Raw genomic sequence first — 18,235 nt, forward strand, 5'->3', positions numbered from 1 at the left:
GTGTCCCAGGAGTAAGTAGTAGAAAACAGCCAGATATAGACATGAAAAAAAATCTGGAAATTTTGAATAGCAGTACATTTTAAACAGAAAGGTAGAGCTGGGGTAGAAGTTGCTTTAAATAAACAATTCCTTATACATTTATTTATTACAATATTTATATCCAGCCTTTCCTTGTGATTCAAGACAGCTTATAATAACAGTTAAAAACATTTCCAGTGAAAACCAAAGAAAAACAACAAATGTTGAGTTGTAGCATAGTGGTTAAGAGCAGCCGACTTGAATCTGGTGAACTGGGTTTGTATCCCCACTACTCCACATAAAGTCTGCTGGGTGACCTTGGGTTAGACACAGTTCTCTTAGAACTCTCTCAACTCCCACCCCCAGGCCCTTAGCCACTGTAGGAAGGGCTGGCAGAGGCATTGCATCCCCCCCCTCCCCAGTGTGCTCTGCCCCACCACCCAGCAGCACAAGAGCGCAGCATGGCCCAGAGGCCAATTGCTTGCTGAGGCTGAGAATGGGCAGGAAGGGCAACCCAGGAACATGCCCCAGGAGCACAGACTGGCCACTGACTGTTTGATTTTCATGTGGCTTGTCATGGGAGCCTCCTGGACTTTCTGATGCATCAGTTCCTGGCCTCTCTCAATGAAGTGCCAGGAAGTCTTTGAGAGCATGGGAAAGATGTGCATGTCCTCCTGCCTGTCTGTTAAGTGTTCCATTTGCCCAAGGCTTGCTGGGGTGGGGGAGGAGGGAAAAGAGGCATCCTGTGGAAGAGGCACTGGCACATGTGATACATGTAGCAAGAAGATCTCTGTTGACATTTGGTAGAATTTAGTGCTCTAGAACTCAGTTGAAAGTACCTCTTTCCTCCTCCCCCAGTGGGGTTTCTCCCCAGGCCCCACACCCACCTAAAACTCCCAAGTATTTCCCAGTCCATAGCTGGAAACCCTCCCCTCCAGTTCTCCAAATAACAGCAACTTTTGAGGCTGCTTGGTCAGCACCAAGTACATGATGCAAAATGACTTGATTTTCATCAAGATGCAGGATTGGGGGGGGGGGGGGCGCTGCCCTACCACATTTTAGATTCCTCACTGATAGGATTATCATTCCCGTTTCTTTCACTTTAAACATCAATGCTTACAGTCATCCCATTAAACAACTAGTAACTACAGTTTATTTCCACTTCAGTTTGCAACACATGGTGGAATTAGCTTAATAGTTTTGATTTTTAAGTAGAGTTTTAAAATCACTAGATTACAACAACTGTACTACAATATAGGTAAATAGAGGCTGCATTGCTGAATATGCATATTTGGAAGTGTATCTGGAATTACTTCCCCACTGCGCATCTGAGTGAAGCCAAATCTGTTGACTTTTTGATGTCTCACACAAACAATTCTCTTTGTCCCAGGCATTTATGAACTGTTAAATCTGCTTAGCTTGGTTAGTTTTGATGTATTTGACTTTTCCTTGCTTGTCCTCAGATTTCTACAGCTGTTTTACAATTTCTTGCTACTCTTCCAGGATTTTTGTTGCCACTGTAGCCTTTTATCATTTTGAGCTGACAGGGTAGGTTACCATTTCTGCTGTTATTAGTTTTATTTAATACTCATATAGTTTTATTGTGCTAGTTTTCCAGGTTGCTTGCTTGTTCACTGCAAACTACTTGAAGAATTTCTCCACTGAGAGAGGGGGTTAAAATTAATAGATAAAAACAACATGCAGCACTTTAGTATATAATCGTGCACAAATTTAGTATATAATCGTGCACAAAGGTAGAAAAAAATCCTCAGCATTGTAGTAACTAAAAGAAGTCTGCATTATTTAGGCCTACAAATAGTACTGTTATGGCTTCCGGTGAACCTGTCTACATCTACATTTAACTGCCGCCTGACTAGAGTCTTGGATTTGGACAAATTATGTTAATGCTTCTTAACAAGTGTGATATTACAGTGTGTGTGACTGGAGAGACATCTGTCTGTATCAGAAAGGCCTATATTCCAACTTCATCCAGATTCCTACTAGATTTGCCGAAGCATAACAAACGAAAACCCTCCTAGATTGTCTCTCATTTCTAGGCTCAAGGAACAGCGAGCTTTTTTAGGTTCTATAACTGGCATGAAGAGCCCCCCAATCAGGATGATGATGGCATATACACTAATGGCAAAAGTGTCTGCTAACAAACTATAACAACTCCTCCACAAATACAGATGGGCTAACCGGGGCTGCTTCCCCATGGCAACAGGGTTCCAGTATAACCCATTTCCCCCCTTTCCCTTATCTTTCAATCTACCCCTTCTCCACCAATATACCCCCATCTCTGTCCACCTGAGCCCCAATTCTTCGCTCCATCAATGTACCCCACCTTTGCTGCTCTTTGCTGCCATTTACCCCCACTCTTGGCACTTCACTCCCACCACCCATGCTGCTCTCCCACTACCCCCACATTTGCCACTCTTCCATCCCACCTTTGTAGCTCTTCTTATATACCCCTCACCCTTGGCACTTCACTCACATCATCCATGCTGCTCTCCCCACCTACCTTCCAGTAGGAGACCAAGTGGGCTGGGGGCTTGGCAGAGGGGGCCTGCTATACTTGCAGGAGGGTGGAATTCCCCAATCCCTCCACATGTTCTTGCTGGACACAGTGTGGCTCCTGGGCTGCACCGCCGCTGGGTCCAGTGCAGCTTCCAGGCTGCACCACCACCAATAGTGATGCAACTGGGCTCACCAAAATAGGCATCCATCTGTGCACAGAGAACACTTTTGTTTTTACTGATTTTGTTTTTACTGATCTCCAAATGTAGGGATTTCCCCCAAGTTTGGAGAAAATTTTACTTTCTCTCAGTATGGGTCCGATCTGCAGATTTAGGTATTCGCAGATCTGTTCACACTTGAGAAATAGATATATAGACATTCTCTAGCCTCCAGATAAGATTAAGGGGAAAGGACTTCCAGGGTTAGTATTCACACATTTCTCCTTTTTAGAAATAAGGACTGCAGAGCAATATCCTGGCAGTCAGGCAACATGTGAAACTTCTGGCAGCAAATGCTCCAAACCAGGGCAATGTGTTCTGGACCTTTTAATCCTCCCTCATACACACAAACTGAGAAAAGCAACGGAATCTCATCCAGTTCTGAAAACTGAATGCCAGTGGCCGATGATGGTAATTAGGATGGATGACTGTACCTAGAAGGCTAGGAAACTGGCTAGCTAAACCAAATAATGACTCCTGAGCAAAGGGAAACCCTAGGATAGCCAACTGTCACCTCCTTGGCTGCCCAACAAAGTAGGAGGCAACTGGGCATGAGGCCTGCATGGATGAGGAGAGAGCGAGCAGTGGCTGAAATGTTGTACATCAACAGTGTCAGTCTGGCTGCATCCAGCTGGCTCAAATCAGAACTTTCCTGGATTAACCGCTGAGCAGAATATAAAGCAAGACCATCTGGGATTGCTGCAGAAATATATAAACAACGTTGCACTTATCTGTGATTTTGTTCATCAAGCAGTCTTCTTTGCAGGTACACATGGAACTGGGGTTGCGCAGGCTTGCCGCAGAGGAGAATAACAAGCTTTTCTCCAGGAATTCCTGTAGCAACAGAGTGCTCCCTTCCCCTCGGACCCATGGGTGGGAAGATTTCCCACCAAAACAGTCATGAGGCTGGAGGGGAAGGGAGTGATACCCTCTGTTCTCCAACCGCTGCTGTGGACAAGTTCCCTTGAGAGGTAAGTGAACACCTACAGGTAAGTGTCAGAGTGGTGAAGAAACAGTCCACAGTGGGAAAGGAGGGAGGGATGTGTGCCTGCACTGAAGAACACTTGATGAACAATGGTTACAGGTAAGAGCAACCCTGTTTTTCATCTTTGTGGTATTATCCCCAGTCCCACATGGGAGAGTAGCAAGCTAACCATGTTGGAGGTGAGGTGAGACTGTGAATGAAAGCACCCTCATTTTAAATACAGAATCCGCGCTGGTATAACAGACATCACTGTTTTATTACTGTAGTTACTTAAACAGGCTCTGCACTGCTCTCCCAGTTAAACAGACGGTGTAAGACCAAAAGAGTCTGAGATTATAAAATAAAATCCCACTCATTGAAAATGTATCATGAAGTGCCTCAAGAAACAACAGTGGATTATTACCATGTCCTCTTGGAACAGGCTTTGTAACACTGCTCTCCCAACAGCTGTATCACGTCTGGAGTCCACATTTGTAAGATAATGCCAGATAAATGACAATGGAGTGAATCATGCCACTGCTTGGCAGACATCTCCGATATAAACATGAGCAGTGAACGCAACTGAGGACATTTGTGCCCTTGTGGAGTGTGCACACACAACAATGGGGCAGTCAACTTGAACCACTTCACACACCTTGTGGATAGCCTTGGATACTGAATTTGATAATCTCTGGGTCAAAACAGCATAGCCCTTATGCAGTCCCACAAAACACATACATTTTGGTCATTCTTTCAAAATAAAATGGCTTTTCGCACATCTAAACAATGTAGGGTGTGCTCCGCTTCTGAAGAAGGATGGGAGGAAAACACAGGGAAGGCAACGTCCTAGCTTAAATGAAAGGCAGAGACCACTTTGGGTAGATGCTGCATGCCTGGATGGAACACTACCCTATCTGAGTGGATCTTAGTAAAAGACAGATGGCACATCAACACCTTTAAATTCCCCACCCTCCTGGCCGATGTGAGATTATTAGGTTTGCCACCTTCTACAAAAGGTGAGCCAAGTCACAAGATGCCATTGGCTTGAATGGCTTCCTGATCAAATAGGAAAGAGCCAGGGACAAGCTCCATTGAGCCACCAGATGTCTCTGAGGGGGCAGAGATTACTCTTGAGAAATTGTTTGCAATAAGGGTGGGAAAAGAGAGTTGCGGACTCAAAGCCCAAGTGGACTGCTGAAATGGTTGCTAAGTGTGTCCTTATGGAAGCATTAGTAAGCCCAGTCTCTTTTAATGACACCAAGTAATCAAAACTCAGTGGAGATTTACAAGAAAAGGGTCAACACCCCTTTCCCTGGCCCATGTCGAGAATGGGTTCCACTTAGCCCCGTATGACCTTCTAGTGGAGGCTTTCCATGAATTTAGCAGTATCTGATAAACCTTCTCCTCCACTTGTAGAAGATCAACCATGCCGCTAGGTGGAGCAACTGAACCTCCTGTTGGTACAAAGCACCTATCAACAGGGGGTCCCTGACCAGGACAAAGTAGCATACTTGGCCCTTTGCCAGCCTCTGCAGCATCAGAAACCAGTGTCTCCTGTTCCATACTGGAGCAATCAGGATACAAGATGACTAGTTCATCTGCAACTTCTTGCCCTAGGTGCTGATTGCCTTGGGGTACCCTAGCCGCACCCCCTGGCCACTGGAGGGAAAACCCTTTGGTTGCTTTAACATTAAGCTTAATTTACTTTTAGGCAAGCAGAGCTGTGGCTGGGAGGAGACTAGGGATAGGTGAGGGAGGGCACTCTTTACCTGGAACTGGCCCTGCCCCCAGTTTTCTCCTGAGGAGGCCAGCTTCCTTAGGGCTCCACAGAAACCACAAACCTCCTGTGCACTGAAGCGAGGTAGGAAACAGATGTGACGGTGATCTGGCTGCAACATCTCCCACCCCATTGATCTCCAGGGTTGATTAGGCTGACTAGCCAGGTATCCTCAACCTCCCTCACCACTCCATGTGAGTCCTTTCCAAACTACGTGCTCGATGAAAGAGGACAATAGGAGTGTACCGTTCTTCGGTCAAGGGTATACAACAACTGCACTCCCCTGCTAGAACCTCCAAACAAGCTCAAGGCCCACTTGCAAGAGGTGGGAAACATGTCAGTTTCTCAGGAACAAAATTCATAAGCCAACAACTTATTCTTCTCACAGGAAATCTTGAAAATGGAAATGTTTTGGAAGTTCAGAGAACAGGAGCTGTTGACAAAAGGCTGATACTAATTTTCCATATGAAGCATGGTACAGTCCTGCAGTTCCAAGCTGTGGAACAGCGAACACTACTAAGGTGAAGGAACAGCCAATACAAAGCCACTGCCTCTCTTTCCCACAGGGAATCATACAGTCCCGGAAATGAGCACACAGAGGCTTTGTGCTCAGCAAGGAATCCCAGCTCTTCTGTTTGTGTTGGCAGCACACTCAATGGTTTATTTCTAGCAAAATGTCGTCAGGGAAGTTACAGACAGGAATTCCCTATGACCCAGCCAGCTGAGTGGGACAATCCCCCTATTCACCACAACAGCACCAAGGACATTCCTTCCACTGGGAGACAGTGCCACTGACTTGGCCCCTACTCCAGAACTGCAGACAGTAGCTCCCAGTAGTGCTATTCCTAAGCCTTGAGACACAAAGCATGAACAACAGCAAAACAAAGCAAGCCTTGCAGCTCTCAGCTTCTCTTCTCAGAAGCATTCTCCATTCCCTGGTTTGTGTTGCAAGTGACTCATTTGGGAGACTGAAATCTCAGCCTGGATGTTTCTCAGTAGGTATTGAGAAGAAGCTGTGCTGGACATATTGCTTTGTCATGAGTGTCTATTAAGGGAAAGGTTATCAGGAGCAAAGGATTTTGATAATATCAGTAGCAGAACTCTTGTCAACTGCTGAATTTCGCCACCATATCTACATCTTCCATTTTGTTACAGGATTCTTTTAGCCACAGAAATAACTGCCACAGTATGAAGTAACAACTACTATGCCCTTTCCCGCAGAAAGATAAAAGTATGGTCAGTAGTAGAGTGGCAGAATTACATGCTTCTGCAGTAGAAAATAGTCCTGAAAACAGTCCCTATAAGGAGGCAGGCGGGCGGGCGGGCGGGCGGGCGGGCGAGCGAGTGAGCGAGTTGTGGGGGAGGTGAGCAGTCCCAGCTTGATAATTGGGGTGGGGGAAAGTGGGGGAAATGGGGAGGCTGCTGCCAGGCCCAGCTTGGGGTCTTTGTCATCCCGGACAACTCCAAATGGTGTGAGAGAGGGAAGGAGGAACTTCATGCTTCTCTCCTGGTGTGTCTCTGCCAACAGTAATGGCCTGTGGGAGGCTGTTTGCTCCTTTGGCTGTCTTAATGTGCCCTTGGAATAGAGACAGAACCCGTTCCTTTGGCTCCAGATGTCCATTTCCAGGGCATGCTGAGCCAAGCAAACAAGCAAACTGCTATCCACTGACTCTTGGGGGAAACAGTAGAAGAGAGAATTATGAAGCTCTTCCTCCCCCGTTCCAGTGTTTGAAGTCATGTGGGGCAACAAAGATTTTTAAAACATTGTAAAAGGTTAGTCCTCTGATGATTGGTTGAGTTAGGCACTTGATCACGATGCATGTGTTTTGGTGCTTAGATTCTGTGACAAACAAAGGGAGAGGTCCTGGAGGGATCATATTGGAGCAGGCAGCCCTTGAAACCAGCATTTTGAATTAGGTCTGGAAATGAACTGAACAGTGCAGATGTTTCATGAGAGGTATTCTCAAAGTTAGACGTGAGAGCTAGTGTAGCATAGTGGTTAAGAGCAGCAGATTCTAATCTGGAGAACGAGGTTTGATTCCCTTCTCCTCTGCATGAAGCCTGCTGGATGAGTAACAGTTCGCTCAGAACTCCCTTAGCCCTGCCTACTTCACAAGGTGCCTGTTGTGGGGAGAGGAAAAGGATGTGATTGTAGAATCCTTAAGGTGAGGAAAAGTGGGGATTAAAAAACAAATTTTCTTCTTCAAAAATACAAAGTTATTTTAATTAAGTTGATTTTTAACATCCATTTATAGTCTTCTTTTCTCCTCAGAAACATTAGAGATATTGTAAGCTATTCAATGTTTATATTGCTTTTTGCTCTGGCTAGATTTAAATTAGTAAATTTATACTGTTTTATGTTTTTATTATGTTTTATTTGATAAGCCAAAGAATAGAAAGATGGTGCAGTGGGAAAAGAAATTTTATCGCCATCAAAGATTCTTACATGTTTCACATGCAGCTTTGTCAGGGGATCTGTAGGGTAACCATCTCTTAGAGTAAAGAAGAAGAAGAAGAAGAAGAAGAGTTTTGGATTTATATCCCCCCTTTCTCTCCTGTAGGAGACTCAAAGGGGCTTACAATCTCCTTTCCCTTCCCCCCTCACAACAAACACCCTGTGAGGTAGGTGGGGCTGAGAGAGCTCAGAAAAGCTGTGACTAGCCCAAGGTCACTCAGCTGGCGTGTGTGGGAGTGCACAGGCTAATCTGAATTCCCCAGATAAGCTTCCACAGCTCAGACGGCAGAGCGGGGAATCAAACCCGGTTCCTCCAGATTAGAATGTCTTAACAACTACGCCTGCTCTTAACCACTACGCCACAGTAATAATGTAGTGGGAACACAGTAAGACAGAGATGTAGCTGGGCCAGAGTGCGCCCGGTGCGCACTCTGGCTTTTTCACACACACACACCCCTGCGGCGCCTCCCCCCACTTACTTTAACAAGCCGAGCAGGCTGGACAACAGGCCTGCCTGTTCTGGTGGGAACTACATTTCCCAGGGTCTCCTGGGAAATGTAGTTCCCACCAGGTCCTGTGCAGCCTGGAAGACGACAGGCAGGCCTGTTCTCCAGCCTGCTCGGTTTGCTAAAGTGAGTGGGGGGGGGGGGTGCCATGGGGGGGGGAATCACGCCCACACCCCCACGTGACACCCCCTCTTACTTTAGCAACCCGAGCAGGCTGGAGAACAGGTCTGCCTGTGTGGGAACCCTGAGAAATGTAGTTCTCACCAGAACAGGCAGGCCTGTTCTCCAGCCTGCTCAGGTTGCTAAAGTAAGTGTGTGGGGGAAGCACCACAGTGGGGAAGGGGGAGGGGTCAGGGAGATTTTCCGCCCCCCACGTGACCCAAAGCCGTGAACCCGGTGCGTGCCGCACCCCCCAACCCCCTGGTAGCTCCATGACTGCAGTAAGAGACAGTTGCCTTACAAATACCCTGATGAAGCTACATGCGAAACACGCAGGCACCTTCGGGTGAAATAAAATCTTTCCCACTGAACCATCATTTTTTTCTTCTCTTCCTTCATTCTGCATTCACACAGCCATCTTTTCTGCATTATTTTATAAGTCATCCTGGCCAGGTTCCCTCGAGGCATTTTCCAAATAAATAAATAGCATATTCTCTACCAAACATTATTCAAATACAGCCCTGCGTAAAGCACATCATAGTAGTCTAACTTGGGCTGTCTCCAGGATGTGGGTAAAAATAGCTACTACCTATTTTCCAATAATGGGCACAACTAGTGGATCAGGAACAGCTGATTTAAAAAGCATAGGGTCACAGTCCTACCTGGGAATCTAGAAGTGATGCCATGTTCAGAAGTACTTCCTGATCATGACCTTGATCATAAGGATAGGCACTGCCCCAAGCCTGTGCAATCATACCATCTTTAACTGTCTTGTCTGGGTTGATTTTAACTTGATTCCCCAATATCCAGTCCACCATTACTCCCAAATAATCCTTTACAGAAAACCAACTTACCTGCATCTACTGAAAGAATAAATAGAGATAGTTCACTCCATAACCTCTCTATATATAATTTCACATAGATGGTAGAGCAAGGGGAGAAATACTGACCCTTGAGAAGCTGCAGAGGCAACAGTCTTCCAGCACTATCTTCTAGAAACTAGTTCCCCAAAAGAAGCAGAATGACTGCTATGCAGTTCCATCAGTTCTCAATCTGGACAGGTAAGCCATAAGGATGCAACAGGTGACAGTAAACGCCTCCAGGAAGTCCAGGAGAATCAACAGGATCATAATATTCGTATCTCCTATCTCAGAGTAGGCAATAAACCATGGTAGCAAAAACGTCTCTGTTGGAGAACCAGATATGAAGCCAAAGCAAAATGGATCCAGATAAACAGCTGAACTCCAGCGCTAGGCTGGAATCCAGGGCTTCCTCCTTCTTTAGCAGCGATTCTCAACCTAGGGGGTCGAATGACCTTTGGGGGTCGAATGACCCTTTCACAGGGGTCACCAAGACCACTTTAGACCAGGAAGTTCCCATCACCCTCTCAGCCGCAGCCACGCCATAATGGCGGATCGGGCACTGACTTTTTCGCCTCCACCTGAGACCTTCCATAGGTCTTCAGCTGAGAGGACCCAAGCAGCAACCCGCCAAGGGGGAAAAGCCCCCAACAAGAAGTGGGAGGACGCCTGGGAGAAGGTAGCAGCAGCCGCTGATACTGCTGCTGCCGCTGCTGCCGCAGTGCCAAAAACAAGAAGACGACTCAGGCCAAGAGTGGTGCAGCTCCTCCATCACAGCAGAGGCGCCTGGCAGTCAGCCACGCTGCGATTCTGGCCCCTATAGGGCCGATGAAGGAGCGAGGCTGCAAGGCAAAACCAGCAAGGAGCTTCCCGCCGTCACGGAGGACAATCTGCCCCTTCCAGCTGGAGCTGATGCCGATCCAGGCAAGATCGGGGCATGGGGGGCCGGGAAGGTGAGTCGTCCAGTGGGGAGGGCAGAGAAACCCCCCTCCCCAGAGCCCAGAGCAACCCAATCCTCAGAAGGCAGAGCAACCCTGGATCCGAAGGGCAGAGCAACCCTGGATCCAGAGAGCAGAGCAACCCCCAGCCAGGTGGGCAGGACTACCTCCCCCATTCTTTCCTCTAATTCAAACAGCCAGGAAAACAGAGCCTTTCGAGCCGGCTCATGGAGGGATGCTTCCCCAGATGAACTCATGAACAATTTAGAGGGGCCATGGGGGTCACCGCAACATAAGGAACTATATTAAAGGGTCGCGGCTTTAGGAAGGTTAAGAACCACTGTTCTTTAGTGTTGATTTAGTAGGGCTTATCCTGGGGAGGAACTTCACAAAGAGTTAGAAGTTTTTTTTAACAGCACCCTCTTCTTACTCCTGCCAGTAACCTCACCCTGGTTGCCTTAGTTAAAAGTCTGGTCCTACCACCCTGATTCTCCCAGGGTGTAACTTTTAAAGGGCTGCCTGTGGTTGAGACAACTCTGGCATCACCCACTCCCTCTATCCTGGGGGATGGTCCTGTAAGATTGGCATTTCTGGTATACAGGAGTGGCAGATGCCTACCTGGAATCCCATTACCCCTGCCTCTCCCCCATGGGAAGCCTTATAAGGTTTCTCCCCTGACTGCTACTGCCTCAGAAAGTCACTGCAGGCCGTTTCCTGATTCACCTTTCCAAAGAAGCCTTCCTGGCTCCTACAACTGGTGAGCAGTAGCATACCTGCCTGAGGGACATGTGGGGTCACACGCCTCCAAGTGCTACCAATTTAGCCACATGGGGGAACAGAATCACCCCACATACCCACAGCTGTGTCCCCCGGGTGCCCTCCATCTCAGCCAGCCTTCTGTTTTGGGGACTCAGCCTGCCCCGCCCCACCCCACCCCACACTGCCCTCCCCTGCCCTCAGCTCCTCCTCTCCTCTCCCCTCCCCTCTCCTGTCCGGCCAGCCCAGCGGTGAAGTTCCCAGCGGGGGACAGAGAGCGAGACCAGCAGGGTCCTTGGGTGCCCAGAGCCATGCGTCGCACTAGGAGTGACTGGATGGCAGTGCAGAAAGCTGGCAAAGAGCAAGAGCCCAGCCTGGCCCTCCCTGTGCCCCGGCCGGCCCGCAGACAAAGCAGCAGCACCGCTGGAAGGGAGGGAGAGAGGCAGGGCGGGTAGGAGCACCCAGCAGCCCGGAGCCTCACAGCATGCACAGCACACTCATTGACAGAGGCTTCCCCTTTGCAGTGCCCCCCCCTTGCGCCAGCCAGAGGTTCAGCCTGCCTGCCAGCAGCCTGGCAAGATGAGTGAACTCGGCCCAGCGGAAGCAGCCACCCAGCAGCAGCACCCTCAGTCGCACCTGTGGTGGCGGCAGCAGCGGGGAGGAGCCAGCTGCAGCCGCATGACAACCACACCATGGTGGAGGTCATCGAAGAGTCGGCCAACCGTTGGCACCACAGCCTTGCAGAATGCCCAGGCAGGTGCCCTGGCAGAGGGGGCGCAAGTTCAGAGGGGGCGCTTTTTCAGTTCTTGCCCCAGGCGCCATTTCCTGTTGATACACCCCTGCTGATGAGGAATGGGCCATTGCCTGTAGCAGGTTCTGCTGCTCCTCTGCCCCCCCTGTTGCCTTGTATCTCTACTGCTGACTGGCCCTTGGCCTCTTCAGAGTTGCTGAGTGATGTGGCAAGCTGGGCTTCACAATTAGTTTCTGTGGCCCTCCATAGATGGCATGGTTTGGAGGCCTCTGCTTCCTTGGAGGTAAGTGCAGGGGCAGGAAGTTTAACCCCAGAAAACAGTTTAATCCAAAATTATGTGAAACTACTTGGTCACCATTGTATTGAGCAACTTGCCCCAAGAACTGCAAAGTGAGAAACTGGCCAGAAATTGCCGAAGTCAGCAATTGCTAGAAATTACTTCTACAAAAGCAAAACCACTACCTCCTTTGAGGCATCGGGCTCATGGCCTGGTCCTAAGGAGGCACTGCCGATTATGCTGACCAAGCTAGACAGCCTCTTCTGATCAGTTACAACAGTCAGGAATGGAAATGCTTAAGTGTGAATATAGGGGCCAAAATTTCCCTAAGTTTCTTGTCTCCATTCAAGCAACTGCAACTAGTCCAGGTCACAGGGGAATGCTGGTGCAGCCTCTGTAATGGTTTGAATGGATATGAATGACTTGAACTACCAAAAGATTCACTAATAAGTTGTAATGGGCTATAGATGGTTCTATGGATTAGCAGTACTGGACTGCTTAAACCTTGTCGCTAATCAGCTTTGATGAATGTTAACATACAGGTGCAATGTTGCTGGAAATTACTTTGCCACCTGTATTGCTATGGCCTTAGATATGCGCTCTAAGCCATATTTTGATGGATTTGTTATTTTCAGCCATTTGTGCTCTAACTGTTGTCTTTTTATGAATGGAAACGGGTGTCTCAAAGAGCGTGTCAAAAAACGGACCGGAAAAATTATACAAGACACACGTATGCTGCTAGAGTGGCATTCAATGTATTACCCTCTTATATTTCTAATCATACATAAAATACAAGTGCAACAATGCTTATTTGTATTTCTATTCCAAATAGACTTTAGTGATTTTCTCACGCGTGCTCAAACAGTTCACTCTCAGTTTAGTGCACACTCAAAACAGTCCAACGTATTAGTCCTGCTCTTCATATATTTGTATCCAAAACCATAGTCATAGGATATTATCCTGACATTTACAAAGTTCTTATTCTTCAAGAGTATGTTGTTATTCTGGATACGTGGCTGAAATCTTACGTGATCTCCTTCTGGAGTCCATTTAAAGGAGCCTTGTTGCAATTACTCTCTGAGTAACAAGATTTAGAATGACAAGGATAATGGCAAATACGGAGCACTGAAGAAGGCATCGAAAAGCTTTAGTTACGCGACTAGCTTCTGCTTGCTGAATTTTTTGCTTGCTGAATTTTTCTCCACATTGCAACAAGGCTCCTTTAAATGGACTCCAGAAGGAGATCACATAAGATTTCAGCCACGTATCCAGAATAACAACATACTCTTGAAGAATAAGAACTTTGTAAATGTCAGGATAATATCCTATGACTATGGTTTTGGATACAAATATATGAAGAGCAGGACTAATACGTTGGACTGTTTTGAGTGTGCACTAAACTGAGAGTGAACTGTTTGAGCACGCGTGAGAAAATCACTGCGCTCCTTCCAAGGAAGTCTATTTGGAATAGAAATACAAATAAGCATTGTTGCACTTGTATTTTATGTATGATTAGAAATATAAGAGGGTAATACATTGAATGCCACTCTAGCAGCATACGTGTGTCTTGTATAATTTTTCTGGTCCGTTTTTTGACACACTCTAACTGTTGTCCCCAAATAACCAGAGAGTTGCCATGATTCTAGCCAGTAGGACAGGGTGCCCAGGGGAAAACTGCATGAACAACTCAGTGTTCCAAGGCCTCAACAAGAAAACATGCAAAGTCAGATAAAAAAAAACAAGAGCAGACAAGAAACTAACCATATCCAGCTGTCTTGAGGCAGACCATCTTACCCAGTCTTCCTGTGATGAAGACAAAATGTAATGATCCCCATACTCACCTGGCATAGTTGTGTCCATGTTCTTATTTTCTGATATTCAAAGTTCAGAGCCAGCGCTTGGAAGGTGAAGCATCTGAGTAAACATTTTCTGAACGAGAAACTGGAAGAGAAAAGGGAGAAAACAGGAATGCAGTAATCATCAAACTATTCCTTACATCTAAAGGAATATAACCTGCAAGGAAACCTTATATTTTCATCAGAAAACAGGTTACAAAACAAATGGCTCAAAACATCCAATACGCCTGGCCTCCTTTCTCTAAACATTCCACATCTTCATGTTAAGCACTTCTGAAACTACGGTATACAGTTTAAACAGGATACATAGTTTATGGTCTGAGTAGTTGGCATCAAGAGCTGTTTTTCATAGATTCAGCAACCACTGGCTTGATTAGTTTTCCTTAGAACATCATGCATTTGACAGTTCTGGTTTCGGTTTTCACATAAAATTGTTTTTGTCACATGTTGAAATTGTTATTGTCACATCACATTCTTCATCCCGGGCAACTGATTAGGACCACTATATGTAAGGGGTAGTTGTTTCCTGCCCAGGGGCACCTTTCACATGATACATAGGCTATCTGAATTGTTCAAAACAAGCCCAAGCTTTGTTTTTACATACATCTACAAATCTTTGTAATGCAGCTTAATTTTCAGCAGGAAGAAGTAGAATTCTGCTTGTGACAGTTGACTCATCTGAACTGTGTGCGTGGTGCAAACTAGGCAAGAAAATATTGACCATGTGCACGTAATCCTGAAACCATTTCATCTAGTCCATCAAGCCACTCACTGGTTGGTGAATCCATGCAACACAGATTTTAAAAATAAAGACCTGGCTGGGATACTGCAAAAAAGGCTGAGTTTTTCCAAACTACAACTATGGTTAAATCTATAACTTCAACATGGCTTTCTGACCTCAAACTCCCAGACTTTCAATAAAATCAGCAGCACCTCAGTCTGCCTTTCTTCGTAGTGTGCTTTGCTCTTTAAAGCCTAAATGTGGCTTCCCAGAGGTCATGCTCCATATTGGAGCTTCCTAAGACCTTAAGAGGTCACAATGTGTTACTCAGCATGAATATCCTGTTCTGTTCCTCATATTGCCCCTATTTCCATTCCTAATAATCAAGAACAAAGCGTCTAGAAGAATTTTTAACCAAGGGTGGGATGGGGGTGAGGAATCAGAACAAGAGCCCATTGTAGACCAGCAGATGACAGTCTTTACACAAGTGTGGAAGGAAGGCCTACACTGAAGCAACGAAGGGGGGAAAGGGTAAACAGTTCTCAAGAAAGGTTTCCAAGTAAAGCGGAACAGTTTTCCTTCTCTGTCAATGAGTTCTTATATAGAGGCCCACTTGTTGATCATGAGTAGCAAGTGCAGTGCTGACATTTTAAAAAAGCTAAAGTCCAAGAGTTGTGACCATCTTCAATGATGGTTTAGAAATAGTACCAAGAATATGGACATGATAGTCCTTAGGATTCTGTTTGCAACTGGGAAAGCAGTGTGTCATGCAGAAACAAAGAGCTTTTTTTTCAGTTTCAACATATTGCAGATCTGCTCATTTTCATGTGGCAAAGGTTTTGGGGTCAATGCTTACCCACTTGTGATATTTTTGAAAGTGTGATTCAAATATCTGTTGTTCTCCTTCAGGGTACATTTTCTGTGATTAGATGGTCGATTCCCCACGGTCAATTTATTGCTCACGTGAAAAAACACGGTTTAAGCAAGAACTCCCCACCGCTTAAGTGCTGAACATGGATTCATCCCGGTTCTGGCACGCGCTCCCCCCCCCCCCTTTGTCCCGTGTCTTTTCAGAACCTGCATTGAAGTGCACCTTTTTTTCCAATCATACTCCGAAGCCCGATCGGTGGGGGAAAACGGGACAGACGCGGCCCATTCTTTCTGCCCTTCAAACCTTCCAGCCAATCAGAGCGCAGTGGGCTGTGCGCAGAGTGCATTCAGCCTTTTTTTTTTGATGCCACGCTGGGTGTGGCTACAAAGGAATGTAAATAAGAAGCTACAGTACAATGATTTTGATAAATTGTTTATGTGTGGCTACGTTCAAACGTAAAAACGAGAAGAAGAATAACACGAACAACATGAATTTTCAATCAGGGGCGGAGTAGTGTTCCTGCTCCAGCACAATAGTCAATCAGAAGGTGGGGAAATCTATGTAGCGACATAGCTGCATGAAAAAAAAGTTTTTTAAAAAAGTTTTCACCTCAACACAACACAACAGACAATCAGGACGAGGAAGAACAGACCCGCCGAGCAGATCGCATGTTCGTGGGGAGTGTTACATTGTTTGAATCTGCAATAGACATCGAGGTCTTCACTAGACACATGCTGCAGTGTGGAGGGAGAAACCGCGATGAAAAGCTGCTGTTTCTTTTGAAACCTGGTTGTATCCGGCTTTAATTTCTCAGTGGGGAAATGGCCTAGATCAAGGGTCTGCAACCTGCAGCTCTTCAGATGTTCATGGACTACAAATTCCATTAGCCCCTGCCAGCATGGCTAATTGGCCATGCTGCCATAGGGCTGATGGGAATTGTAGTCCATGAACATCTGGAGAGCTGCAGGTTGCAGACCCCTCGCCTAGATGTATGGGAAAAATTGGATCCAAATGAGTTAAATATTGTGCATTTTTCATCCACTAGGACACCTGCTGAAGTGTGGAAAGCCCTTTCCACCTCTGATTCTTGCTTTTAAGGTGGTACAGACCTAGAATGAATGTTTATAAATAACTTATTGTTTATGGCTTCATACAGTGAGAAGTGGCACAGAATATTGTTAAGGATTAATTAATCAGCATAAAGGACAGCAACGTGAATCCAGGACAAGGTTAAAGCTACAGAGAACCACTGAAAGACGAAGTGCAAAAGAAAGACCAAGACTGACTGACAGAAGAGGAGTAAGGAACAGAACAATACAACTGTGAAATGTCTAAACAGACATCAGAGACATCAACAGAGAACTGATAAATACAGAACATGTCAGAATCAAAGAGCGACACTTGAAGGACTGCCAGCTCTTTTGCATAGTGGTTTTCCTGTGGTTTGGGTGACAGACTACAATGCAGTGCTGTTTCTCTGACATGGTTGCTCATTTGTTGTCTCTTCATGATTTCCTTGCCATTTCTCTGAGTTTTCTCAAACTATCTTTAATCCAATTTGAGGAAGCATAGAAGAACGATGAGGAAATAACAGAAAGATAACATAGGCACCATGATGTTGCGAGAAACGTTGGAAAAATTCACCACAATTGGTAACCCAAAGGCAGGAAAACCTCTGAGTTGAAGAGTTTCAAGTGTCCTCAGAGTCAGTGGAACTAAGATCTGTGTGATGTCCTTAGATATAGTGTCTGTTAATTGCAAACTCATGGCCCTTGCAGCCCTAGAGACAAGGAGGTGAAATGCAGGTCCAAAGAGGGCTCGACCTCAGAGAAAAATAGAGGGTTCTATCACAATGCATCTTCTAGGAATGAGTTTAGTGTTCCTATCAACCAATTAAGCTGCATGAACCAGGGTCCTGACAAACTGTCTATCAAAGGTCTTGCTCCTGCCGTATGAAATATCTGCCTCCAATTTCCTTTTTCGGATCTGTTTATCACTTGAAACACGTTACAATATTTTTAATCAGAAGCATTAATTGTAATTTTTTTCCAGAACTGCAAGATATACGGCCAAATCCAGAAGGGGGTGTGTGTGAAAAGCATCAGGGAACAGCAAAGGGCCACACTGGTGTCTGCTTTTTCCACTAGCATAAGGGGCACCCCTGTCAGTGGAGAGAGCAAAGACGCTGGCGTCAAGGTGCATCACAGCTCTGTGGCGGTGAAATCTGGAAGTGAGCACTGCAGCAGAGCTACACTGGGGTCCAAGTGGATGTCAGTGCAGAGGGGAGAGTCTGGGGCATTCCTGGTGATAGAGTTGACTTTAGCTTCCATCCAGGCCAGGAATGCTGCAGCATCGGCTGTGGAGTTACCCCATCCAAAAGGGTAGCATAAGTCCATTTAGGGTTAAGGAGGATTTTCCAGGAAGTTGGACTTTTTTTGTTTTTGCTGCCTCCCCATGCTACCTGAAAGCTATCTGGAGGCAGCACGCTGACATAGCAGTGATGCCATCTCCGGCCACTGGAGCCCTGTGAATTGGGCTGTTAGTAAACCAAACTGCCAGAAGAAGAGCTGTTTTTTATACCCGGCTTTTCT

General features: G+C 46.3%; 1 protein-coding gene across 3 annotated transcripts in view; it reads right to left on the reverse strand.

Moving 5' to 3' along the window:
- Positions 1-18,235, reverse strand: part of ENTPD1 (ectonucleoside triphosphate diphosphohydrolase 1) — a 56,552-nt gene that overhangs the window by 17,953 nt on the left and 20,364 nt on the right. For all 3 annotated transcript variants that reach the window (XM_048505825.1, XM_048505823.1, XM_048505824.1), the window contains one exon: positions 14,038-14,137. In XM_048505825.1, the coding sequence (XP_048361782.1) occupies positions 14,038-14,056 (19 nt within the window). In that variant the 5' untranslated portion in view covers positions 14,057-14,137. The remainder of the gene's footprint in view (positions 1-14,037; positions 14,138-18,235) is intronic.

The sequence above is a fragment of the Sphaerodactylus townsendi genome, linkage group LG08 (assembly GCF_021028975.2).
Source record: "Sphaerodactylus townsendi isolate TG3544 linkage group LG08, MPM_Stown_v2.3, whole genome shotgun sequence".
NCBI classification, from domain to species: domain Eukaryota; kingdom Metazoa; phylum Chordata; class Lepidosauria; order Squamata; family Sphaerodactylidae; genus Sphaerodactylus; species Sphaerodactylus townsendi.